This window comes from Oryzias latipes, chromosome 14 (assembly GCF_053564925.1).
Source record: "Oryzias latipes strain Hd-rR chromosome 14, Olatipes_Hd-rR_3.1".
NCBI lineage: Eukaryota > Metazoa > Chordata > Actinopteri > Beloniformes > Adrianichthyidae > Oryzias > Oryzias latipes.
Genome location: NC_136250.1, coordinates 31,257,773 through 31,284,467, shown reverse-complemented (window position 1 = coordinate 31,284,467; position 26,695 = coordinate 31,257,773). Strand labels below are relative to the sequence as shown.

At 51.0% G+C, this 26,695-nt stretch overlaps 1 protein-coding gene across 2 annotated transcripts in view; it reads right to left on the bottom strand.

Moving 5' to 3' along the window:
- The window catches only part of LOC144983727 (stAR-related lipid transfer protein 13), a 30,980-nt gene extending 5,487 nt beyond the window's left edge, over nucleotides 1-25,493 (bottom strand). Inside the window, exons 1-5 of one of the 2 annotated variants that reach the window (XM_078930902.1) lie at nucleotides 25,369-25,493; nucleotides 17,463-17,534; nucleotides 17,303-17,384; nucleotides 2,330-2,668; nucleotides 1,443-1,684 (exon numbers count right to left, since the gene is read on the bottom strand). In XM_078930902.1, coding sequence (XP_078787028.1) covers nucleotides 1,443-1,684; nucleotides 2,330-2,668; nucleotides 17,303-17,308 — 587 coding nt within the window. In that variant the 5' untranslated portion in view covers nucleotides 17,309-17,384; nucleotides 17,463-17,534; nucleotides 25,369-25,493. Of the gene's footprint in view, nucleotides 1-1,442; nucleotides 1,685-2,329; nucleotides 2,669-17,302; nucleotides 17,385-17,462; nucleotides 17,535-25,368 lie in introns of those variants that run through there. The other variant, XM_078930903.1, reaches the window with a different exon arrangement.
- Between the last annotated feature and the right edge of the window lie 1,202 nt (nucleotides 25,494-26,695).

Below are 26,695 nucleotides of genomic sequence, written 5' to 3'. Positions count from 1 at the left end.
GGATGAGGAACCTCGGGGACGTTCCAGGACGTCTACACAAACACCTCCTCAGGCTCTCGACCTTCAGGACGGGGTCACTACAGGGTCACCACCAACCCATAATAAAAGAGACTGTATTTATCCCACAATGGGGAAATTCTCCTCCACATTTTGACCCAGCGGTGAGCTGCAGACTAGCCGCGCTCGGGGGGGCAACAGCTGGCTGGGGAGAGCGGGGATCGATCCGTCGACCCTTCAATTGTTGGACGACCTGCTAAACTGCTGCCCCACTCGGGAGGCAGTAGTGTTAAGGGTCTTACCCACCCTCACTGGGGGATGGTAATTGCTCGCCATTGATATGGTAATTGCCCCCAGTACCATTGTCCATTCCCCTCCGGGAATCGAACTCTGGATTCCTGCATGGTAGCTTTTCACCTTACCAACCGAGAGACCCAGCCGATATAGACACGCCCACATAAAAGACACGCCCCCTCCTGTGAGAGAGTTCTTGACCCTTGTTCTATCCCAGGCACTTTAACATTGGGAGTTGGGTCATCTAGACCCACTAGACAGTGCTCTGAACCTTTTTTCTTCAATGATCTGTGATCTTCACTGGTGTCCATGGATTACATGAAATCTTTCCACCTTTATCCACCTTTGTCATGGTAGGGAGAACACCTCAATGGAAGGGGGGGGTCATAGGATAAAGGGATAAAACAGCTTCTGTTTAAATTTCTATTTGACGTCATTTGTTTACGAATGAAGAAAAAAAGGTCACAGAAAATTCTGATTTTTTTCTCAGAATTCTGGGATTAATGTCAGAATTTTCTGTGACCTTTTTTTCTTTGTCCATGGCACTAATCCTCTTCCGTATTTTTTCAATGTAAAGTGAAAATATTGTTTTTTGTGAGATCAAACTGAAATATTTTTTTTAGTAAGTCAGAGGTTTTAAAATGAAACTATTTTATCTTCTGGTCAAACATGACAATGTTTGATTTTCTTATTTATTATGTTTATTACATTTATTCTGACCAGAGTTATAACATTTCATGCGTTCAGCAGGTTTTTGTTTGGAAGCCTGAAGTGTGTTACAAATACAAATGTGCTGTTTCTGTCACTTTGCCTTTGTTTGCATTTTTAAAGCTTTATAATAAACATTAAAAATACAGAATAAATTGTGACTTCGATCAGCAGAGTTTTAGTTTGAAACCTTGAGGTTCCTTTAGTGTAGCATCTCAAAAGTACTTTGGCTTGTAAATCAGCATTTTAGAGCTTTACTGGATTGAATAAAAAGAATAAAAAACAGATTTAGAAAGAGAAAGGGAGAACGTCATTGCTTATTTCTAAAGCAAACATGTTCTTTGATCTGATGCTGCACAGTGACGGGTTTCAGGAGTCCAGTGGTCTGTGAGAGCCTCCACCTTTCTAGTGGACCTCAGTCTTCATCAGTGGGGTTTACTCACCTCCTCTGTGATCTCCCCTCTGCCTCCTCTGGTTGCTGCACCTCCAGGTGGATGTGACTGGGGGAGGAGGGGGAGCTGGCTGTAGAGCTGTGGGCAGGTGAGTCGTGGGAGGAGCCTGTTCGACTCTCCTCCCCGCACACGTCCTCGGACCACAAAGACAGGAGCTGCTGAAGGCCACTGATTCGCTCCAGGATGCCGTCCAGCGCCGAGGAGACGTCCTCACCTGCCAGCGGCTGACTCACCTGATGGAGGAGAAGAAAGCACCTCCATCACTGATCAGAAGGTCACGAACGTCTGGGTCCAAGACGCCGCGATCAACCAAAGAAAGCCGTCAGATCCTTTGTGACTTCAATCACTTTCTAAAGTGAAGCAGAAGCTTGAAGTGGGAGGGGCACATTAACTGGCGTTTACGGCATCCTACAACCCACCAACCAATCAAAAACCACGCTGGTGTTCTGAAACAAACTCATTACCAACAACCATGTCCTCATAACTCTTAATGGTATCTTCAATTTCTGTGAAAAATAGGATTCATTTCTGATGCAATACAAACTCAGACGCACATTAAAACCTAAACTTGCATCGTGTCATTTAAGCAGAATTTTATTTCAATTAGTTTAGACATAAGCTTCATGAAAAAGCCTTTTAAGTTCCTGTTTCCTGTTCATTAACTGGAACCCTGGAGGCGGTTGTTGCCGTTCTGCAGCTGAAGTTCTGTGTGAGCCGCCATCTTGGACCACAGTGTCACTCTCACCCCAACACAGACATGAAAACTGTTCCTGTGACGTCTCATTACTTCCTTTGACCATAAAGACGGACAGAAACTGGGGTTAGGTTTGGGGTTCTGCAGGGTTCTGCTGTGGGAATCAGACGTTCTGCCTAATAACCTCAAAATCCTCGCTGGTGCGTTCTGCGTCGCTCCCACCTTCATTTTCTGACGGGTTGTCTGGGACGTTGTCGTACACGCTCAGCCGGTTGTCAACCACAGGAAGTCGGCCTGGATTACCGGAGGAGGCGGGACCTAGATCTGCTTCAGCCAGAGACAATGGGGTGTGTCGACTCCTGTAACCATGGAAACTCCCGGTCCTCCAGTTAACAGAGTCGATGATGGTGGGCAGGGGGGGTTGTTTGTCGGCGAGGGAGGTGGGGAAGGTCCCGGGTTTGTGTCCGTTGGGAAGATGGAAGACCAGACTGTGGCGGCTGCCGATGGTCTGCTTCCTGCAGTCCTGAAGGACCAAGAGAAACACTGAAGATGCAATGAAGCAGCATCAGCATCTTCATCAGGATCTCTGAGGGAAAGAACCAAACCTGAGAGGAAGAGGAAGACTGTGGGTGAGGAAGACTGTTGGGTAGGAAGACTGTGGGTGAGGAAGACTGTGAGTGAGGAAGACTGTGGGTGAAGAAGACTGTGGGTGAGGAAGACTGTTGGGTAGGAAGACTGTGGGTGAGGAAGACTGTGAGTGAGGAAGACTGTTGGGGAGGAAGACTGTGAGTGAGGAAGACTGTAGGGGAGGAAGACTGTAGGGGAGGAAGACTGTGAGTGAGGAAGACTGTAGGGGAGGAAGACTGTGAGTGAGGAAGACTGTGAGTGAGGAAGACTGTTGGGGAGGAAGACTGTGAGTGAGGAAGACTGTGGGTGAGGAAGACTGTTGGGTAGGAAGACTGTGGGTGAGGAAGACTGTGGGTGAGGAAGACTGTTGGGTAGGAAGACTGTGGGTGAGGAAGACTGTGAGTGAGGAAGACTGTTGGGGAGGAAGACTGTGGGTGAGGAAGACTGTGAGTGAGGAAGACTGTAGGGGAGGAAGACTGTGAGTGAGGAAGACTGTAGGGGAGGAAGACTGTAGTTGAGGAATACTGTCGGGGAGGAAGACTGTAGGAGAGGAATACTGTGAGTGAGGAAGACTGTGAGTGAGGAAGACTGTAGGGGAGGAAGACTGTGAGTGAGGAAGACTGTAGGGGAGGAAGACTGTAGTTGAGGAATACTGTCGGGGAGGAAGACTGTAGGAGAGGAATACTGTGAGTGAGGAAGACTGTGGGTGAGGAAGACTGTGAGTGAGGAAGACTGTGGGTGAGGAAGACTGGGAGAGGAGGACTGTAGGGGAGGAAGACTGTGGGGGAGGAATACTGTGAGTGAGGAAGACTGTGAGTGAGGAAGACTGTGGGTGAGGAAGACTGTGAAGGAAGAAGACTGTAGGGGAGGAATACTGTGAGTGAGGAAGACTGTGGGTGAGGAAGACTGTTGGGTAGGAAAACTGTGGGTGAGGAAGACTGTGAGTGAGGAAGACTGTTGGGGAGGAAGACTGTGGGTGAGGAAGACTGTGAGTGAGGAAGACTGTAGGGGAGGAAGACTGTGAGTGAGGAAGACTGTAGGGGAGGAAGACTGTAGTTGAGGAATACTGTAGGGGAGGAAGACTGTAGGGGAGGAATACTGTGAGTGAGGAAGACTGTGGGTGAGGAAGACTGTGAGTGAGGAAGACTGTGGGTGAGGAAGACTGGGAGAGGAGGACTGTAGGGGAGGAAGACTGTGGGTGAGGAAGACTGTGAGTGAGGAAGACTGTGGGTGAGGAAGACTGTGAGTGAGGAAGACTGTTGGGGAGGAAGACTGTGAGTGAAGAAGACGGTAGGGGAGTAAGACTGTGAGTGAGGAAGACTGTAGGGGAGGAAGACTGTGAGTGAGGAAGACTGTGAGTGAGGAAGACTGTAGGGGAGGAAGACTGTGGGGGAGGAAGACTGTGGGGGAGGAATACTGTGAGTGAGGAAGACTGTGGGTGAGGAAGACTGTGAGTGAGGAAGACTGTGGGTGAGGAAGACTGTGAGTGAGGAAGACTGTAGGGGAGGAAGACTGTGGGGGAGGAAGACTGTGAGTGAGGAAGACTGTTGGGGAGGAAGACTGTAGGGGAAGAATACTGTGGGTGAGGAAGACTGTGAGTGAGGAAGACTGTTGGGGAGGAAGACTGTGAGTGAAGAAGACGGTAGGGGAGTAAGACTTTGAGTGAGGAAGACTGTAGGGGAGGAAGACTGTGGGTGAGGAAGAATGTGGGGGAGGAAGACTGTGAGTGAGGAAGACTGTTGGGGAGGAAGACTGTTGGGGAGGAAGACTGTGAGTGAGGAAGACTGTAGGGGAGGAAGACTGTAGGGGAGGAAGACTGTAGGGGAGGAAGACTGTGGGGGAGGAAGACTGTGAGTGAGGAAGACTGTTGGGGAGGAAGACTGTAGGGGAAGAATACTGTGGGTGAGGAAGACTGTGAGTGAGGAAGACTGTTGGGGAGGAAGACTGTGAGTGAAGAAGACGGTAGGGGAGTAAGACTGTGAGTGAGGAAGACTGTAGGGGAGGAAGACTGTGGGTGAGGAAGAATGTGAGTGAGGAAGACTGTAGGGGAGGAAGACTGTGAGTGAGGAAGACTTTTGGGGAGGAAGACTGTAGGGGAAGAATACTGTGGCTGAGGAAGACTGTGAGTGAGGAAGACTGTAGGGGAGGAATACTGTGGGTGAGGAAGACTGTAGGGGAGGAAGACTGTAGTTGGGGAATACTGTGGGGGAGGAAGACTGTAGGGGAGGAAGACTGTAGTTGAGGAATGCTGAAGGGGAGGAAGACTGTAGGGGAGGAATACTGTGAGTGAGGAAGACTGTGGGTGAGGAAGACTGTGAGGGAGGAAGACTGTGGGTGAGGAAGACTGGGAGAGGAGGACTGAAGGGGAGGAAGACTGTAGGGGAGGAAGACTGTGGGGGAGGAAGACTGTGAGTGAGGAAGACTGTTGGGGAGGAAGACTGTAGGGGAGGAAGACTGTGAGTGAGGAAGACTGTAGGGGAGGAAGATTGTAGGGGAGGAAGACTGTGAGTGAGGAAGACTTTAGGGGAGGAAGACTGTGGGGGAGGAAGACTGTGAGTGAGGAAGACTGTTGGGGAGGAAGACTGTAGGGGAGGAAGACTTTTGGGGAGGAAGACTGTAGGGGAAGAATACTGTGGGTGAGGAAGACTGTGAATGAGGAAGACTGTTGGGGAGGAAGACTGTGAGTGAGGAAGACGGTAGGGGAGGAAGACTGTGAGTGAGGAAGACTGTAGGGGAGGAAGACTGTGAGTGAGGAAGACTGTGAGTGAGGAAGACTGTAGGGGAGGAAGACTGTGGGGGAGGAAGACTGTGGGGGAGGAATACTGTGAGTGAGGAAGACTGTGGGTGAGGAAGACTGTGAGTGAGGAAGACTGTGGGTGAGGAAGACTGTGAGTGAGGAAGACTGTAGGGGAGGAAGACTGTGGGGGAGGAAGACTGTGAGTGAGGAAGACTGTTGGGGAGGAAGACTGTAGGGGAAGAATACTGTGGGTGAGGAAGACTGTGAGTGAGGAAGACTGTTGGGGAGGAAGACTGTGAGTGAAGAAGACGGTAGGGGAGTAAGACTTTGAGTGAGGAAGACTGTAGGGGAGGAAGACTGTGGGTGAGGAAGAATGTGGGGGAGGAAGACTGTGAGTGAGGAAGACTGTTGGGGAGGAAGACTGTTGGGGAGGAAGACTGTGAGTGAGGAAGACTGTAGGGGAGGAAGACTGTAGGGGAGGAAGACTGTAGGGGAGGAAGACTGTGGGGGAGGAAGACTGTGAGTGAGGAAGACTGTTGGGGAGGAAGACTGTAGGGGAAGAATACTGTGGGTGAGGAAGACTGTGAGTGAGGAAGACTGTTGGGGAGGAAGACTGTGAGTGAAGAAGACGGTAGGGGAGTAAGACTGTGAGTGAGGAAGACTGTAGGGGAGGAAGACTGTGGGTGAGGAAGAATGTGAGTGAGGAAGACTGTAGGGGAGGAAGACTGTGAGTGAGGAAGACTTTTGGGGAGGAAGACTGTAGGGGAAGAATACTGTGGCTGAGGAAGACTGTGAGTGAGGAAGACTGTAGGGGAGGAATACTGTGGGTGAGGAAGACTGTAGGGGAGGAAGACTGTAGTTGGGGAATACTGTGGGGGAGGAAGACTGTAGGGGAGGAAGACTGTAGTTGAGGAATGCTGAAGGGGAGGAAGACTGTAGGGGAGGAATACTGTGAGTGAGGAAGACTGTGGGTGAGGAAGACTGTGAGGGAGGAAGACTGTGGGTGAGGAAGACTGGGAGAGGAGGACTGAAGGGGAGGAAGACTGTAGGGGAGGAAGACTGTGGGGGAGGAAGACTGTGAGTGAGGAAGACTGTTGGGGAGGAAGACTGTAGGGGAGGAAGACTGTGAGTGAGGAAGACTGTAGGGGAGGAAGATTGTAGGGGAGGAAGACTGTGAGTGAGGAAGACTTTAGGGGAGGAAGACTGTGGGGGAGGAAGACTGTGAGTGAGGAAGACTGTTGGGGAGGAAGACTGTAGGGGAGGAAGACTTTTGGGGAGGAAGACTGTAGGGGAAGAATACTGTGGGTGAGGAAGACTGTGAATGAGGAAGACTGTTGGGGAGGAAGACTGTGAGTGAGGAAGACGGTAGGGGAGGAAGACTGTGAGTGAGGAAGACTGTGAGTGAGGAAGACTGTGGGTGAGGAAGAATGTGAGTGAGGAAGACTGTAGGGGAGGAAGACTGTAGGGGAGGAAGACTGTGGGTGAGGAAGACTGTGGGTGAGGAAGACTGTGAGTGAGGAAGACTGTGGGTGAGGAAGACTGTGAGTGAGGAAGACTGTGGGTGAGGAAGACTGTGAGTGAGGAAGACTGTGGGTGAGGAAGACTGTGAGTGAGGAAGACTGTAGGGGAGGAAGACTGTGGGGGAGGAAGACTGTGAGTGAGGAAGACTGTTGGGGAGGAAGACTGTAGGGGAGGAAGACTTTTGGGGAGGAAGACTGTAGGGGAAGAATACTGTGGGTGAGGAAGACTGTGAGTGAGGAAGACTGTTGGGGAGGAAGACTGTGAGTGAAGAAGACGGTAGGGGAGGAAAACTGTGAGTGAGGAAGACTGTGAGTGAGGAAGACTGTTGGGGACGAAGACTGTGAGTGAGGAAGACTGTAGGGGAGGAAGACTGTGGGTGAGGAAGAATGTGAGTGAGGAAGACTGTAGGGGAGGAAGACTGTAGGGGAGGAAGACTGTGGGTGAGGAAGACTATGGGTGAGGAAGACTGTGAGTGAGGAAGACTGTGGGTGAGGAAGACTGTGAGTGAGGAAGACTGTAGGGGAGGAAGACTGTGAGTGAGGAAGACTGTAGGGGAGGAAGACTGTGGGGGAGGAAGACTGTAGGGGAGGAATACTGTGAGTGAGGAAGACTGTGGGTGAGGAAGACTGTGGGTGAGGAAGACTGTTGGGTAGGAAGACTGTGAGTGAGGAAGACTGTAGGGGAGGAAGACTGTGGGTGAGGAAGACTGTGAGTGAGGAAGACTGTGGGTGAGGAAGACTGTGAGTGAGGAAGACTGTAGGGGAGGAAGACTGTGGGGGAGGAAGACTGTGAGTGAGGAAGACTGTTGGGGAGGAAGACTGTAGGGGAGGAAGACTTTTGGGGAGGAAGACTGTAGGGGAAGAATACCGTGGGTGAGGAAGACTGTGGGTGAGGAAGACTGTGGGTGAGGAAGACTGTTGGGTAGGAAGACTGTGAGTGAGGAAGACTGTGGGTGAGGAAGACTGTTGGGTAGGAAGACTGTGAGTGAGGAAGACTGTGGGTGAGGAAGACTGTGGGTGAGGAAGACTGTGAGTGAGGAAGACTGTGGGTGAGGAAGACTGTGAGTGAGGAAGACTGTAGGGGAGGAAGACTGTGGGGGAGGAAGACTGTGAGTGAGGAAGACTGTTGGGGAGGAAGACTGTAGGGGAGGAAGACTGTAGGGGAAGAATACTGTGGGTGAGGAAGACTGTGAGTGAGGAAGACTGTTGGGGAGGAAGACTGTGAGTGAAGAAGACGGTAGGGGAGGAAAACTGTGAGTGAGGAAGACTGTGAGTGAGGAAGACTGTTGGGGACGAAGACTGTGAGTGAGGAAGACTGTAGGGGAGGAAGACTGTGGGTGAGAAGGAATGTGAGTGAGGAAGACTGTAGGGGAGGAAGACTGTGAGTGAAGAAGACTGTGAGTAAGGAAGACTGTGAGTGAAGAAGACTGTGAAGGAGGAAGACTGTGAGTGAGGAAGACAGTGAGTGAGGAAGACTGTGAGTGAGGAAGATTGTGAGGGAGGAAGACTGTGGGTGAGGAAGACTGTGAGTGAAGAAGACTGTGAGTGAGGAAGACTGTGAAGGAGGAAGACTGTGAGTGAAGAAGACTGTGAGTGAGGAAGACTGTGAGTGAGGAAGACTGTGAGGGAGGAAGACAGTGAGTGAGGAAGACTGTGAGTGAGGAAGACTATGAGGGAGGAAGACAGTGAGTGAGGAAGATTGTGAGTGAGGAAGACTGTGATTGAGGAAGACTGTGGGTGAGGAAGACTGTGAGTGAGGAAGACTGTGAGTGAGGAAGACTGTGGGTGAGGAAGACTGTGAGTGAGGAAGACTGTGGGTGAGGAAGACTGTGAGGGAGGAAGACAGTGAGTGAGGAAGACTGTGAGGGAGGAAGACAGTGAGTGAGGAAGACTGTGAGGGAGGAAGACAGTGAGTGAGGAAGATTGTAAGTGAGGAAGACTGTGATTGAGGAAGACTGTGGGTGAGGAAGACTATGAGTGAAGAAGACTGTGAAGGAGGAAGACTGTGAGTGAGGAAGACTGTGAAGGAGGAAGACTGTGAGTGAGGAAGACTGTGACTGAGGAAGACTGTAAGCGAGGACGACTGCAGATGAGGTAGACTGTGAGTGAGGAAGACTGTGAGTGAGGAAGACTGTGAGTGAGGAAGACTGTGGGTGAGGAAGACTGTGAGGAGGGAAGACTGTGAGTGAGGAAGACTGTGAGGGAGGAAGGCTGTGAGGGAGGAAGACTGTGAGTGAGGAAGACTGTGAGTGAGGAAGACTGTGAGTGAGGAAGACTGTGAAGGAGGAAGACTGTGAGTGAGGAAGGCTGTGAGGGAGGAAGACTGTGAAGGAGGAAGACTGTGAGTGAGGAAAACTGTGACTGAGGAAGACTGTAAGCGAGGACGACTGCATATGAGGTAGACTGTGAGTGAGGAAGGCTTTAGGGGAGGAAAACTGTGAGTGAGGAAGACTGTAGGGGAGGAAGACTGTGAAGGAGGAAGACTGTGAGGGAGGAAGACTGTGAGTGAGGAAGACTGTGAGTGAGGAAGGCTGTGAGGGAGGAAGACTGTGAGTGAGGAAGACTGTGAGTGAGGAAGACTGTGAGTGAGGAAGACTGTGAGTGAGGAAGGCTGTGAGGGAGGAAGACTGTGAGGGAGGAAGACTGTGAGTGAAGAAGACTGTGAAGGAGGAAGACTGTGAGTGAGGAAGACTGTGAAGGAGGAAGACTGTGAGGGAGGAAGACTGTGAGGGAGGAAGACAGTGAGTGAGGAAGACTGTGAGGGAGGAAGACAGTGAGTGAGGAAGATTGTAAGTGAGGAAGACTGTGATTGAGGAAGACTGTGGGTGAGGAAGACTATGAGTGAAGAAGACTGTGAAGGAGGAAGACTGTGAGTGAGGAAGACTGTGAAGGAGGAAGACTGTGAGTGAGGAAGACTGTGACTGAGGAAGACTGTAAGCGAGGACGACTGCAGATGAGGTAGACTGTGAGTGAGGAAGACTGTGAGTGAGGAAGACTGTGAGTGAGGAAGACTGTGGGTGAGGAAGACTGTGAGGAGGGAAGACTGTGAGTGAGGAAGACTGTGAGGGAGGAAGGCTGTGAGGGAGGAAGACTGTGAGTGAGGAAGACTGTGAGTGAGGAAGACTGTGAGTGAGGAAGACTGTGAGTGAGGAAGACTGTGAAGGAGGAAGACTGTGAGTGAGGAAGGCTGTGAGGGAGGAAGACTGTGAAGGAGGAAGACTGTGAGTGAGGAAAACTGTGACTGAGGAAGACTGTAAGCGAGGACGACTGCATATGAGGTAGACTGTGAGTGAGGAAGGCTTTAGGGGAGGAAAACTGTGAGTGAGGAAGACTGTAGGGGAGGAAGACTGTGAAGGAGGAAGACTGTGAGGGAGGAAGACTGTGAGTGAGGAAGACTGTGAGTGAGGAAGGCTGTGAGGGAGGAAGACTGTGAGTGAGGAAGACTGTGAGTGAGGAAGACTGTGAGTGAGGAAGACTGTGAGTGAGGAAGGCTGTGAGGGAGGAAGACTGTGAGGGAGGAAGACTGTGAGTGAAGAAGACTGTGAAGGAGGAAGACTGTGAGTGAGGAAGACTGTGAAGGAGGAAGACTGTGAGGGAGGAAGACTGTGAAGGAGGAAGACTGTGAGGGAGGAAGACTGTGAGTGAGGAAGACTGTGAGTGAGGAAGACTGTGAAGGAGGAAGACTGTGAGTGAGGAAGACTGTGACTGAGGAAGACTGTAAGCGAGGACGACTGCAGATGAGGTAGACTGTGAGTGAGGAAGGCTGTGAGGGAGGAAAACTGTGAGTGAGGAAGACTGTGAGTGAGGACGACTGTAGATGAGGAAGACTGTGAGTGAGGAAGACTGTGAGTGAGGAAGGCTGTGAGGGAGGAAACTGTAGATGAGGTAGACTGTGAGGGAGGAAGACTGTGAGTGAGGAATACTGTGAGGGAGGAAGACAGTGAGTGAGGAAGATTGTGAGTGAGGAAGACTGTGATTGAGGTAGACTGTGAGTGAGGAAGACTGTGAGTGAGGAAGGCTGTGAAGGAGGAAGACTGTGAGTGAGGAAGACTGTGACTAAGGAAGACTGTAAGCGAGGACGACTGCAGATGAGGTAGACTGTGAGTGAGGAAGGCTGTGAGTGAGGACGACTGTAGATGAGGAAGACTGTGAGTGAGGAAGACAGTGAGTGAGGAAGACTGTGAGTGAGGAAGATTGTGAGGGAGGAAGACTGTGAGTGAGGAAGACTGTGAAGGAGGAAGACTGTGAGTGAAGAAGACTGTGAGTAAGGAAGACTGTGAGTGAGGAAGACTGTGAAGGAGGAAGACTGTGAGTGAGGAAGACAGTGAGTGAGGAAGACTGTGAGTGAGGAAGATTGTGAGGGAGGAAGACTGTGGGTGAGGAAGACTGTGAGTGAAGAAGACTGTGAGTGAGGAAGACTGTGATTGAGGAAGACTGTGAAGGAGGAAGACTGTGAGTGAAGAAGACTGTGAGTGAGGAAGACTGTGAGTGAGGAAGACTGTGAGGGAGGAAGACAGTGAGTGAGGAAGACTGTGAGTGAGGAAGACTGTGAGGGAGGAAGACAGTGAGTGAGGAAGATTGTGAGTGAGGAAGACTGTGATTGAGGAAGACTGTGGGTGAGGAAGACTGTGAGTGAGGAAGACTGTGAGTGAGGAAGACTGTTGGGTAGGAAGACTGTGAGTGAGGAAGACTGTGGGTGAGGAAGACTGTTGGGTAGGAAGACTGTGAGTGAGGAAGACTGTGGGTGAGGAAGACTGTTGGGTAGGAAGACTGTGAGTGAGGAAGACTGTGGGTGAGGAAGACTGTGGGTGAGGAAGACTGTGAGTGAGGAAGACTGTGGGTGAGGAAGACTGTGAGTGAGGAAGACTGTAGGGGAGGAAGACTGTGGGGGAGGAAGACTGTGAGTGAGGAAGACTGTTGGGGAGGAAGACTGTAGGGGAGGAAGACTGTAGGGGAAGAATACTGTGGGTGAGGAAGACTGTGAGTGAGGAAGACTGTTGGGGAGGAAGACTGTGAGTGAAGAAGACGGTAGGGGAGGAAAACTGTGAGTGAGGAAGACTGTGAGTGAGGAAGACTGTTGGGGACGAAGACTGTGAGTGAGGAAGACTGTAGGGGAGGAAGACTGTGGGTGAGAAGGAATGTGAGTGAGGAAGACTGTAGGGGAGGAAGACTGTGAGTGAAGAAGACTGTGAGTAAGGAAGACTGTGAGTGAAGAAGACTGTGAAGGAGGAAGACTGTGAGTGAGGAAGACAGTGAGTGAGGAAGACTGTGAGTGAGGAAGATTGTGAGGGAGGAAGACTGTGGGTGAGGAAGACTGTGAGTGAAGAAGACTGTGAGTGAGGAAGACTGTGAAGGAGGAAGACTGTGAGTGAAGAAGACTGTGAGTGAGGAAGACTGTGAGTGAGGAAGACTGTGAGGGAGGAAGACAGTGAGTGAGGAAGACTGTGAGTGAGGAAGACTATGAGGGAGGAAGACAGTGAGTGAGGAAGATTGTGAGTGAGGAAGACTGTGATTGAGGAAGACTGTGGGTGAGGAAGACTGTGAGTGAGGAAGACTGTGAGTGAGGAAGACTGTGGGTGAGGAAGACTGTGAGTGAGGAAGACTGTGGGTGAGGAAGACTGTGAGGGAGGAAGACAGTGAGTGAGGAAGACTGTGAGGGAGGAAGACAGTGAGTGAGGAAGACTGTGAGGGAGGAAGACAGTGAGTGAGGAAGATTGTAAGTGAGGAAGACTGTGATTGAGGAAGACTGTGGGTGAGGAAGACTATGAGTGAAGAAGACTGTGAAGGAGGAAGACTGTGAGTGAGGAAGACTGTGAAGGAGGAAGACTGTGAGTGAGGAAGACTGTGACTGAGGAAGACTGTAAGCGAGGACGACTGCAGATGAGGTAGACTGTGAGTGAGGAAGACTGTGAGTGAGGAAGACTGTGAGTGAGGAAGACTGTGGGTGAGGAAGACTGTGAGGAGGGAAGACTGTGAGTGAGGAAGACTGTGAGGGAGGAAGGCTGTGAGGGAGGAAGACTGTGAGTGAGGAAGACTGTGAGTGAGGAAGACTGTGAGTGAGGAAGACTGTGAGTGAGGAAGACTGTGAAGGAGGAAGACTGTGAGTGAGGAAGGCTGTGAGGGAGGAAGACTGTGAAGGAGGAAGACTGTGAGTGAGGAAAACTGTGACTGAGGAAGACTGTAAGCGAGGACGACTGCATATGAGGTAGACTGTGAGTGAGGAAGGCTTTAGGGGAGGAAAACTGTGAGTGAGGAAGACTGTAGGGGAGGAAGACTGTGAAGGAGGAAGACTGTGAGGGAGGAAGACTGTGAGTGAGGAAGACTGTGAGTGAGGAAGGCTGTGAGGGAGGAAGACTGTGAGTGAGGAAGACTGTGAGTGAGGAAGACTGTGAGTGAGGAAGACTGTGAGTGAGGAAGGCTGTGAGGGAGGAAGACTGTGAGGGAGGAAGACTGTGAGTGAAGAAGACTGTGAAGGAGGAAGACTGTGAGTGAGGAAGACTGTGAAGGAGGAAGACTGTGAGGGAGGAAGACTGTGAGGGAGGAAGACAGTGAGTGAGGAAGACTGTGAGGGAGGAAGACAGTGAGTGAGGAAGATTGTAAGTGAGGAAGACTGTGATTGAGGAAGACTGTGGGTGAGGAAGACTATGAGTGAAGAAGACTGTGAAGGAGGAAGACTGTGAGTGAGGAAGACTGTGAAGGAGGAAGACTGTGAGTGAGGAAGACTGTGACTGAGGAAGACTGTAAGCGAGGACGACTGCAGATGAGGTAGACTGTGAGTGAGGAAGACTGTGAGTGAGGAAGACTGTGAGTGAGGAAGACTGTGGGTGAGGAAGACTGTGAGGAGGGAAGACTGTGAGTGAGGAAGACTGTGAGGGAGGAAGGCTGTGAGGGAGGAAGACTGTGAGTGAGGAAGACTGTGAGTGAGGAAGACTGTGAGTGAGGAAGACTGTGAGTGAGGAAGACTGTGAAGGAGGAAGACTGTGAGTGAGGAAGGCTGTGAGGGAGGAAGACTGTGAAGGAGGAAGACTGTGAGTGAGGAAAACTGTGACTGAGGAAGACTGTAAGCGAGGACGACTGCATATGAGGTAGACTGTGAGTGAGGAAGGCTTTAGGGGAGGAAAACTGTGAGTGAGGAAGACTGTAGGGGAGGAAGACTGTGAAGGAGGAAGACTGTGAGGGAGGAAGACTGTGAGTGAGGAAGACTGTGAGTGAGGAAGGCTGTGAGGGAGGAAGACTGTGAGTGAGGAAGACTGTGAGTGAGGAAGACTGTGAGTGAGGAAGACTGTGAGTGAGGAAGGCTGTGAGGGAGGAAGACTGTGAGGGAGGAAGACTGTGAGTGAAGAAGACTGTGAAGGAGGAAGACTGTGAGTGAGGAAGACTGTGAAGGAGGAAGACTGTGAGGGAGGAAGACTGTGAAGGAGGAAGACTGTGAGGGAGGAAGACTGTGAGTGAGGAAGACTGTGAGTGAGGAAGACTGTGAAGGAGGAAGACTGTGAGTGAGGAAGACTGTGACTGAGGAAGACTGTAAGCGAGGACGACTGCAGATGAGGTAGACTGTGAGTGAGGAAGGCTGTGAGGGAGGAAAACTGTGAGTGAGGAAGACTGTGAGTGAGGACGACTGTAGATGAGGAAGACTGTGAGTGAGGAAGACTGTGAGTGAGGAAGGCTGTGAGGGAGGAAACTGTAGATGAGGTAGACTGTGAGGGAGGAAGACTGTGAGTGAGGAATACTGTGAGGGAGGAAGACAGTGAGTGAGGAAGATTGTGAGTGAGGAAGACTGTGATTGAGGTAGACTGTGAGTGAGGAAGACTGTGAGTGAGGAAGGCTGTGAAGGAGGAAGACTGTGAGTGAGGAAGACTGTGACTGAGGAAGACTGTAAGCGAGGACGACTGCAGATGAGGTAGACTGTGAGTGAGGAAGGCTGTGAGTGAGGACGACTGTAGATGAGGAAGACTGTGAGTGAGGAAGACAGTGAGTGAGGAAGACTGTGAGTGAGGAAGATTGTGAGGGAGGAAGACTGTGAGTGAGGAAGACTGTGAAGGAGGAAGACTGTGAGTGAAGAAGACTGTGAGTAAGGAAGACTGTGAGTGAGGAAGACTGTGAAGGAGGAAGACTGTGAGTGAGGAAGACAGTGAGTGAGGAAGACTGTGAGTGAGGAAGATTGTGAGGGAGGAAGACTGTGGGTGAGGAAGACTGTGAGTGAAGAAGACTGTGAGTGAGGAAGACTGTGATTGAGGAAGACTGTGAAGGAGGAAGACTGTGAGTGAAGAAGACTGTGAGTGAGGAAGACTGTGAGTGAGGAAGACTGTGAGGGAGGAAGACAGTGAGTGAGGAAGACTGTGAGTGAGGAAGACTGTGAGGGAGGAAGACAGTGAGTGAGGAAGATTGTGAGTGAGGAAGACTGTGATTGAGGAAGACTGTGGGTGAGGAAGACTGTGAGTGAGGAAGACTGTGAGTGAGGAAGACTGTGGGTGAGGAAGACTGTGAGTGAAGGAAGACTGTGGGTGAGGAAGACTGTGAGGGAGGAAGACAGTGAGTGAGGAAGACTGTGAGGGAGGAAGACAGTGAGTGAGGAAGACTGTGAGGGAGGAAGACAGTGAGTGAGGAAGATTGTGAGTGAGGAAGACTGTGATTGAGGAAGACTGTGGGTGAGGAAGACTATGAGTGAAGAAGACTGTGAAGGAGGAAGACTGTGAGTGAGGAAGACTGTGAAGGAGGAAGACTGTGAGTGAGGAAGACTGTGACTGAGGAAGACTGTGAGGGAGGAAGACTGCAGATGAGGTAGACTGTGAGTGAGGAAGACTGTAAGCGAGGACGACTGCAGATGAGGTAGACTGTGAGTGAGGAAGACTGTGAGTGAGGAAGACTGTGAGTGAGGAAGACTGTGGGTGAGGAAGACTGTGAGGGAGGAAGACTGTGAGTGAGGAAGACTGTGAGGGAGGAAGGCTGTGAGGGAGGAAGACTGTGAGTGAGGAAGACTGTGAGTGAGGAAGACTGTGAGTGAGGAAGACTGTGAAGGAGGAAGACTGTGAGTGAGGAAGGCTGTGAGGGAGGAAGACTGTGAAGGAGGAAGACTGTGAGTGAGGAAAACTGTGACTGAGGAAGACTGTAAGCGAGGACGACTGCATATGAGGTAGACTGTGAGTGAGGAAGGCTTTAGGGGAGGAAGACTGTGAGTGAGGAAGACTGTAGGGGAGGAAGACTGTGAAGGAGGAAGACTGTGAGGGAGGAAGACTGTGAGTGAGGAAGACTGTGAGTGAGGAAGGCTGTGAGGGAGGAAGACTGTGAGTGAGGAAGACTGTGAGTGAGGAAGACTGTGAGTGAGGAAGACTGTGAGTGAGGAAGGCTGTGAGGGAGGAAGACTGTGAGGGAGGAAGACTGTGAGTGAAGAAGACTGTGAAGGAGGAAGACTGTGAGTGAGGAAGACTGTGAAGGAGGAAGACTGTGAGGGAGGAAGACTGTGAAGGAGGAAGACTGTGAGGGAGGAAGACTGTGAGTGAGGAAGACTGTGAGTGAGGAAGACTGTGAAGGAGGAAGACTGTGAGTGAGGAAGACTGTGACTGAGGAAGACTGTAAGCGAGGACGACTGCAGATGAGGTAGACTGTGAGGGAGGAAGACTGTGAGTGAGGAATACTGTGAGGGAGGAAGACAGTGAGTGAGGAAGATTGTGAGTGAGGAAGACTGTGATTGAGGAAGACTGTGAGTGAGGAAGACTGTGAGTGAGGAAGGCTGTGAAGGAGGAAGACTGTGAGTGAGGAAGACTGTGACTGAGGAAGACTGTAAGCGAGGACGACTGCAGATGAGGAAGACTTTGAGTGAGGAAGACTGTGAGTGAGGAAGGCTGTGAGGGAGGACGACTGTAGATGAGGAAGACTGTGAGTGAGGAAGACTGTGAGGGAGGAAGACAGTGAGTGAGGAAGACTGTGATTGAGGAAGACTGTGAGTGAGGAAGACTGTGAGTGAGGACGACTGCAGATGAGGAAGACTGTGAGTGAGGAAGACTGTGAGTGAGGAAGGCTGTGAGGGAGGACGACTGTAGATGAGGAAGACTGTGAGTGAGGAAGACTGTGAGTGAGGAAGACTGTGAGTGAGGAAGGCTGTGAGGGAGGACGACTGTAGATGAGGTAGACTGTGAGGGAGGAAGACTTCTTCTTTGGACCTGTCCTTGGTCCCGCCCCAAAGGGTTGTTGTGGTGGGCGGAGTCTTAAAGAATCAAGTCTTCTGTCAACAGAAATGATGAATGTGAAGCTCTGAAGCAGACGCTGTTCTCACCTGCATAGTGAATCCAGAGCGTCCCGGTCCAGGAAGGGGTGGTCCCGCTTCACCCACGCCATGTCGACGGGAAACCTGCAGTCTGACACACGAGCGGACACGGCTAAACGTCCGGAGGACGCATGGGGACGGGATCGACCTCAGCAGAGCGCGTGCTCACCTCGGAATAACTGCACGTACTGCGGGAACCCGGCCGCTCGCAGCCAATCACAGGCCTCTCTGGCTTCAACCTCTGCAACAGGAACAGCAGCTGATTCAGTCAGACAAGCTCCAGCTTTGGAGAAAGCTTCTTAACCCTTGTGCTATCCTAGGTACTTTAACATTGGGAGTTGGGTCATCTAGACCCACTAGACAGTGCTCTGAACCTTTTTTCTTCAATGATTTGTGATCTTCACTGGTGTCCATGGATTACATGAAATCTTTCCACCTTTATCCACCTTTGTCATGGTAGGGAGAACACGCCAATGGAAGGGGGGGGTCATCTATGATAGCACAAGGGTTAATCAGACTGATTGTTCTATGATTGCTGGAACTTTGAGAGTTTAAATGAGGCAAAAGTGTGAAAATGTTCATGTATGTTTAGTGTGTGTTGAGTTTTACAGCCATGAACATCTGGAATTATTGTGAAATGTTCAGAATCCACCTGTTGTGGGTCATTTCTGACAGCTAAACTCTACATTCAGGACTGTAAAGTGAGGTTTGCTTTGCAGCAACTTCTGGTCCACGGTTTCCCAGAATCCTTTGAGTCTCCTGAAAGTTGCAGATGTGATGGTGGTTGGGGTGGGGGGCTGTCAGGAACAACAGAGCTGCCCCCTCCCTGGCCGTGGCGTTTATGTAACAGATGGTATTTTCTGGGCTGGACGGTGACCACAGCCTCTTCCCCTCCCAAGTGACCGTGTCTCTGAGGAAGTCGTGATTGGGCCCCCCAGGACCTGATAAGAGATGTGGATGTGCGATTGGGCGACGCCTCCCGGGTCGCTCAGGAAACTGCACAGCATGGATGTGTGAGCTGGGGGCCTGAGGGGGCAGAGGTTACGTGCTCCGCCAGCTGTTTGAGCTACGACGTTTACGCGGCCCAAACACGAAACCTCTGACCTGGACTAAAGCTAAACCTTTAGGGTCCAAATGTTTGATCATCAAAGCTACATGTGCTGACATGAAACATCCACCATCGGTAAGACTGTTGGGATGCGTTCCAACCGCTGGGATCAGACCTTCTTATTGGCTCTAACAGATTTTCTGCTCTTCTTTTGCTGCTGCTCTGATTGGCTGAACTCACCTCCTTCAGGTAACATAAGCAGAGTGAAATACTGAGACGGAACCAAAGAGAGTTTCTGGTTTCCTCAAACGTCATCTGGTTGTTCGTACCTGTGTGGCGTTTGGCGGAAACCGTTTTCTCACCAACTTTCTTTGTCATGTCTGACGACTGTCTAAGTCCGTGGGGGCCCGTCCTCAAGGGCCCCTGCTCTGTTCTGTCTGCTTCAGGAACATCTGAAAAACGAGCAGAGCAGCGGCTCTTCAGGACTGGAATCGGACCCGTCGCCCCCTTCATGTGCTGTCCTTCTTTCCCACTCCCCTCCAGGGATGCTTCCAGATTCCAGTTGGCTCCTCTCTGCTCCTACACCTGGCTGTGGACCCCCCCCCTCTGGCCCGACTCGCGCCCCTGGCCGTCCCCCAACTATTTAAGCATGTAGTTGTAGAGTTAGATAAGTGAATTCTTCTCTATGGCCTGTCCGTCCTGGGGGAGGATCCCTCCTTCATGTGGGCACCCCTTGAGGTTTCTTCGTTTTTTCCGGAATCTGTTTTTTTTAGGAGTTTTTCCTTACAGAGAAGGGGGGGTCTAAGGGCAGAGATGTCCAGTTTAGTTTAGACAGTTTAGAATTTTCCTATTGAATTCTATGTATTCATGATCCTTTTGATTGTATGTTCACTTTATAATTACCAGTAAGAAGCCCAGTGAGACGACTGTTGTTGTGGTTTTAGGCTATACAAATACAATTGAAATATATTGAATTGCATCCATTCATCCCTCCATCATCCATCCATCCATCTAATTTAGCCATAAATAACAACATGTTTATACAAAAGAAAGCATCACGATCTTTGGCATCAAAGCTATGAAAACCAAAAAGTATGTTTTTATAATAAAGTTGTATATCAGCAAAAATAGTCAGTGATAAAGCTGTTAAAGTTTTTCCAAAATTTGTATGTGAATTCACAAGACCAGAATAAATGAGAGCAGGTTTCAGGTTGTTTCTGGCAGAAAGTACAGCTGGTGTTTATGTCAGCCTTAAATTTAGGCAAATAATGCTTTGCTGGATGAAATCTGATGAAATTATAAGAGATTTCTTTGACTTTATTTGTTAAGAAGTATTTTTGTGTGGTTGGTTTAACTAGCAGCTGTCTTGCTGGCTGTACCTTGGTGTGGCGTATGTCTGGTTTCTGTGCTGCACAGCTGGAACCCTTGTGCTATCCTAGGCACTTTACCATTGGGAGTTGGGTCATCTAGATCAGTGTTTTCAACCTTTTTTCAGCCACAGCACACTTTAACCTTGACAAAAATCCCGCGGCACACCAGCATCCAAAAATTAAAATAAAAAAAGAAAGAGAAACCCATAGTCTGTATTGATCTACAGTCTCTCCACAATCTCATGTGCATTTTTGTGATAATTGTGGCAGAAAAAGCTGGAAACTGCAGCTGTTTTTCCTAAAAGATGTAATAAAAGTTAAGTTAAAAGATTTAAAAACTCTTTGATGTGTGTTCGCTGTGATTTCAAGACGTTCAACAAGGACGACTCATTGTGCGCTGAGACGCTGTGACTTTAACCCAATGCATCATGGGAGATGTAGTGATGGCAGACAGACTCTGAGCTTCATTGTTTTGTTCTCTTGTTCCACGGTCTGTTACCGGATTCTGGGGAAAGCTACACCGCTAAAGACGAGCTTTAGCTGGTATTTCTGTTGGAACTGAGAGACTTTATGAGCAGAATCAGAACAAGGAAGTGAAGACTTTAACCACTTCTGATTGGTCAGACTGATGACATGTGATTAAGATTACAAGAATGATTGGCGGAGACAGTTAAAGGGGCGGGACTTTTCAGAAAACGGCTTTAGTTGCAGCTACATCGCGGTACTGTCATTCTGATTAAAGTGTCTTTAATAGAATCAAATAAACACAAAGAAAAAAGTATTTTATGATCTTTCATATTCCCAACTACTTTGTTTTTTATCGGGGCCTGTTTGGATGAACACAGAGCTGAAATCCTGGAGATGGGAATGTTTTTAGATCAGTTCCCACTGGTTGAAAAACACTGATCTAGACCCACTATACAGAGCTCTGAACCTTTTTTCTTTAATGATTTGTGATCTTCACTGGTGTCCATGGATTACATGAAATCTTTCCACCTTTATCCACCTTTGTCATGGTAGGGAGAACACGCCAATGGAAGGGGGGGGGGGGGGGGTCATCTAAGATAGCACAAGGGTTAAGCCTCCTTTACGACAGTAAACTGTTGTTCTCCAACCTGCTGAACAGCAGCTGCCCTGCTGGTTTTCACCTGCTGGAAACAGGCGGGGTGAAGCCCCCAGTGTAAATGCTGGGGACAGAATGCACACAGCCGTCAAATCCAAACCGTTCTGGTTCTGGTAGATTGATGGGTGCAGCTACTTTTGTCTTATGGAAGCTTTGATCCATGATTTAGACTTTTACTGCAGTCAGGATCACTTAATAAAGTTGGATATGTTTGTATCTGACACACAAAGAGGAGGGAGTGTTTGCAGCTGCATCCGAGCCTCTGTGTTTGTGGAGAAAATCCCGCTGTCAGAGCCCCGCCTCCCTGTCGGCGCAAAGACGGACTTCAGGTAAACACTTGTTATCGTCACGCTAATGGGAGACATGACATGACACACACGCACCCACACACCCATGCGTGTGTTTGGCTGGAACACAAAGTGGAAAGAGAATAGGAGCCGAATGTTTTGGTCAGATCAGAGCTCTGTGGCGTCCAGGAAACAGCGTGAATTATGGGGATTATTCTGAATGAGAGGTGGTCTGGACTAAAGGAAGTTTACAGGAACAGCAGGAAAACCCAGAGGAGGGAACTGCAACAACTACAACAGGACTTCCTGGTTCTGAAGTTACCCAGTCCAGGAGGGTTCTGCTCTAACAGCACCGTGCTGATGTGGACCCGCTTCACTGGAGCAGAACCAGCGCTTTAATCCGTTGGAGCACAAGCCTGGATGTTGATGTTAAGAACAACCGCCTGAAAGGAACCTCCATGTTTCCCTGCAGCACAAGACAGATCTGAAGCCACCCCCGTAGAACCGACCGCCATAGAACTGACCGCCATAGAACCGACCGCCGTAGAACCGACCGCCGTGGAACCGACCGCCGTAGAACCGACCGTCGTAGAACCGACCGTCGTAGAACCGACCGTCGTAGAACCGACCGCCGTAGAACCGACCGCCGTAGAACCGACCGCCGTAGAACCGACCGTCGTAGAACCGACCATCGTAGGAACGGAGGTAGTAGAAATGGAGGTCGTAGAACCGACCGCCATAGAACCGCCCGCCATAGAACTGACCGCCATAGAACCGACCACCGTAGAACCAACCGCCGTGGAACCGACCGTCGTAGAACCGACCGCCGTAGAACCGACCGTCGTAGAACCGACCGTCGTAGAACCGACCGTCGTAGAACCGACCATCGTAGGAACGGAGGTAGTAGAAATGGAGGTCGTAGAACCGACCGCCATAGAACCGCCCGCCATAGAACCGCCCGCCATAGAACTGACCGCCATAGAACCGACCACCGTAGAACCGACCGCCGTGGAACCGACCGTCGTAGAACCGACCGTCGTAGAACCGACCGTCGTAGAACCGACCGTCGTAGAAACGGACGTCGTAGAAACGGACGTCGTAGAACCGACTGTCGTAGAACCGACCATCGTAGAAACGGAAGTCGTAGAAACGGAAGTCGTAGAAACGGACGTCGTAGAAACGGACGTTGTAGAACCGACCGTCGTAGAACCGACCGTCGTAGAACCGACCATCGTAGAACCGACCGCCGTAGAACCGCCCGCCATAGAACCGACCGCCATAGAACCGACCACCGTAGAACCGACCGCCGAGGAACCGACCGTCGCAGAACCGACCGTCGTAGAACCGACCGTCGTAGAAACGGACGTCGTAGAACCAACTGTCGTAGAACCGACTGTCGTAGAACTGACCATCGTAGAAACGGAAGTCGTAGAAACGGAAGTCGTAGAAACGGACGTCGTAGAAACGGACGTCGTAGAACCGACTGTCGTAGAACCGACCGTCGTAGAAACGGAAGTCGTAGAAACGGAAGTCGTAGAACCGACTGTCGTAGAACCGACTGTCGTAGAAACGGAAGTCGTAGAAACGGAAGTCGTAGAACCGACTGTCGTAGAACCGACTGTCGTAGAATATGGGCTGGACCTCCTGCCCCACCGTTTTGGCACCGGGCCCCTTCTTTGCTGGCTGTCTCTCGGCGCTGCGGGCTTCCATCTGCGACTGGCTTGCCGCCTCCAGACTGCCTGGCCGCCCTGAGAAGGGGGGCGCCTACCGCGGCCGGCTGGGGGGCCGGTCGTTCGGGGGAGCCTTCTTCCCCCGGTTGTGCCCATCTGCCTGCTCTTTCCCGCTCTCACACAAACAAATGTTGCACACAGTCACATAGGGCTCCGGGAACTGGATGGGTGGGGTATGCTGGCGGGTCTCACTGGGGGTGTTTCTCTCTGGGGTCGCGTCGGCGCCCGCCCTCCATCCCGGTTTTACTTGCATATTAGACACCCTGATTCATCTAGGGCCTTGTGGGGAGGGTCTGGTGGAGGGGGGCACGGTGAAACATCCGTGCTCATCTTTCACTGGTCCCCCCCACAATTTTAACTTCCACTTTAGACACACACACTGCATGCTAGCAGCTCACACACAGCAAATACCCCCCCTACACAGAGGGACCCCGGAGTGGGGGGGCTCTGTAGCTTGGCAGCTGTGGGGCCCCCCACACTGGAGACCTTCTATTTTACCTGCAGCACACACACAGCACACCCACACCTCAATACATAGGTGGGGTCAGCCGGTCTTCACCCGCCTGGTCCTCTCAGGGCGGCCGGGCTTGTGGGTATCCTGTCGGCTGCAGTAATTGGTCGAGCGTGCGGCGCTGGGGGGGCGGTCGGCCGGGGGGCCCATGGGTTCTCGGGGCCCTGGCATTGTCCCTGGCCCTTGTCTCGGTGTCCGGCGCCCGGTGGCCCCCATGGCTGCCGCCTGGTACGGCCAAGCGCTCCTGTCCTGTGGCCTGGGGGCCGGACGCCGGGTTCGCTTATGCCTCTGGGCATTGGGGGGGGCCCTGTAGGGGGGCATTCTCTGCGCCTGGCTGGGTGGGTGGGCGATCCCCTCCGCCCCCCCTCCCGGGCTGCCTGGGTCCGGATGCCGGGGAGGTTCCTGGCCGGGGGGGCTCTCCTCCCCTCTCCTGGTCTGGCTGGGTAGGATCTGGTTCTCCTTATGAACACACGGTTCACGTCGGCAGCATGCATGTATCTCCACCCCCACGTGCACGTGCACACTGCCACACTGCTCCCTGTCTGCTTCATCCCTCCTCCTAACCCACAGTGTATTGATGGACAGATGTTTTCCCCTCATCTTAGTGTCAGAATTTCACCTTTGAAGTAATATTTGTCTTTCCAGCAGATCTGGTATAATTGTTACAGCTTAAAATAATAACTTAGTCAAATCAGTGCTTGTATCCCCCACTTTCTCACCTTTCTTCCTTTTACTTTCTTTCACCCCCCCTCACATTCTTCCCCTCTCCCTCCCCACACACACTAAATGTAACAAATAAATAAAAAATAATACAACAAAAAGGGGTTTATACAAATCTACACTCTAGTTTCTTGAAGTTATATAACCTCTTTTTGTGATAGTAAAACCTGTCCAACACAAAAAGCCTTCAGCTCTGATCTGTTTGCTCAGCTGTTGGACAGAACAAGTAATTAGAAATATAAAAAAAAAAAAAAAAAGAACCGACGTAATAGAACCGACCATCGTAGAACCGGCCGCCGTAGAACCGACTGTCGTAGAACCGACTGTCATAGAACCGACTGTCGTAGAACCGGACGTCATAGAACCGACGGACGTAGAACCGACCGTCGTAGAACCGAACGTCATAGAACCGTACATCGTAGAAGAACCGGATATCGTAGAACCGGACATTGTAGAAGAACCGGATATCGTAGAACCAGACATCCTAGAACCGGACATCGTAGAACGACTGCACCACTGTAGAACCGCCGTAGAACCGATACTAACTGCATGAAGGAGCGTAGTCCAAACCAGAAGTTTGGCTGCTGAGGATCACACATTTTTAGTAGTAGTTGGAAGTTGCTCCGCCCCCAAACGCATTGTGGGTCATTCAGCAGGTGTGACAGCTCACCTGTAGTTCAGGGATCACAGCTCTGACTGAAAATGACTGAAAACAACATTTGTGATGCTTCTGTAGTTTCTGTGAACTGAAAATGGAAGCGACTCTAAACAGAGCGATGAGTCTGAGCCGTCAGAGCAGAGAGGAGCTGGAGCCAAAACTAAACCTGAAAACAGCAGCTCTGCATGCTGGAGGAACACAAACTCAGACTTCCTGCTCCTCTGAGTTTCTTTTTCTTCATCCAAACTGATTTACTGCAGAGCAAAGACTTTTTAAAACACTTCTTCAGAGGAAACCTGCAGAGGGACGTTCTAACGAGAGATGAAATCCATTGAATCCTGGACTTTCCGCGATTTACCGACGTTTGGAGGGAAAAGTGATGAAGGACTGAGGTGAGGCGGAGCTCTGCACCTCCACACTGAGAGCTCCTGCAGGAGGAGAAGCTTCTGGGATCAGCGTCAGCCATGGTTACAGCGTTCAGATCATGAAAACTCTCCTGACATCCTCCACCACCTCAGGTCATGAATAACCACAGCAGCCCTGGAGGCTCCGCCCACAAGATAAAAGGTGTCCAAGAAAAATGAGATGTAAACTGGTAACCAGACCCCCCCAGCAAACATCTACTCACTTTTAGTCAACATCCTTCAAGGTGGTTCCACAGGTTACAAGTCCCGATCAGAACCGATCCAAAAGTCCTAAATCCAGAGCTGGAACGGAGCTCCAGGCTCCAAAGGAGATGCAGGGGGGGGGGGCCTCTTTTCACCACTCCCTTTCCTCTGGCGGGGTGGACCATTCCAGCTGCAGCGTGAGGGTGGGTCATCCTAAAATAACCCAAAGGAAACAGTGAGACTGACCCCGCCCAGAAAGAGGAGCGTGGAAAGAGGCGGAGCCTGATGGATCTAAATTTGAAGGCCTGGGGGGGGGGGGGTATTGTTCCTTCCACTTTGACAAATCCATAATCCACTGCCTCCTGTACACCCCCATTACACCTGGGGGGGGTCTATGCATATGGATAGGGGTTGAGGAATCCCCCGACGCTCTCATTGGCTGCTCATCTCAGGTCAATCCAGAGCTTCTCCTGATTGGTTTAACCCTCTGAGGCTGGAGCAGAAGTGTAACGCTGCATTCAGCCTGTGGCATTCACACCCCAACAGCAGGGAGGGGCTCCTCCTTCCTGTGTTTGTCTACTGTTTACTAGTGCTCGTCCTCCCCCCACAGGTGGTTCAGTCTAGGTGTCAAATATCCTGGTGGTAAAATCCAGGAGTTTTCTTCCACAGCTCTGTTCCGGTAAATGACAGACGTGGTGTCGGAGAATTCCAGCCGGTAAATAAAACGTGAAGATCGATGTCTCTGCCATGTTTACAAGGATTGTTTTAAAATGGACGCCATCCACACGCCAAAGTCCAGCTGGTTGACCTTTCACTGAACGGTTTGTACGTAAAGCCTGAGAACAGACGGAAAAACCAGAGTTTTGAACTCTGGGGTCTCTGCTCCTGTCGGGTCACCTATGAGCCGGCGGCTGAAGCCCCCCCGTAAGGACGCCACACGTGCAGAGCGGGAACGCACAGGGACGCCTCATGATGTAGCTGAGCGCCACTTCCTGATGCGGTTTGCTGAAAACGAGACCCTCCCTTCCTGCTCACAGCCCCCCCCACCACCGGATAAGCTGACCCTTCAGGACATTCTGGGATAATGGCTCTTCCTGAGGGGGGGGGGCATGTCTGCTTTTCACAGCACTGGTGCTTTCTGCTTCCAGCCCGGCGAGATGCTTTGAGAGGCCCACAGTAACTTTTACCCCCCCAGCAGAACCCCCCCTGCATGAGGCTGGTTTGGAGAAACGAGAGCTTGTTCCAGTGCAGCTCAGGTTCCCTCTTTGTCTGGAACACAGGCTTTTACTCTGGGGGGGTCTCTTGAACTTGTGCTGGTGATCCAGACGTGTCCCAAAGATTCCTGTT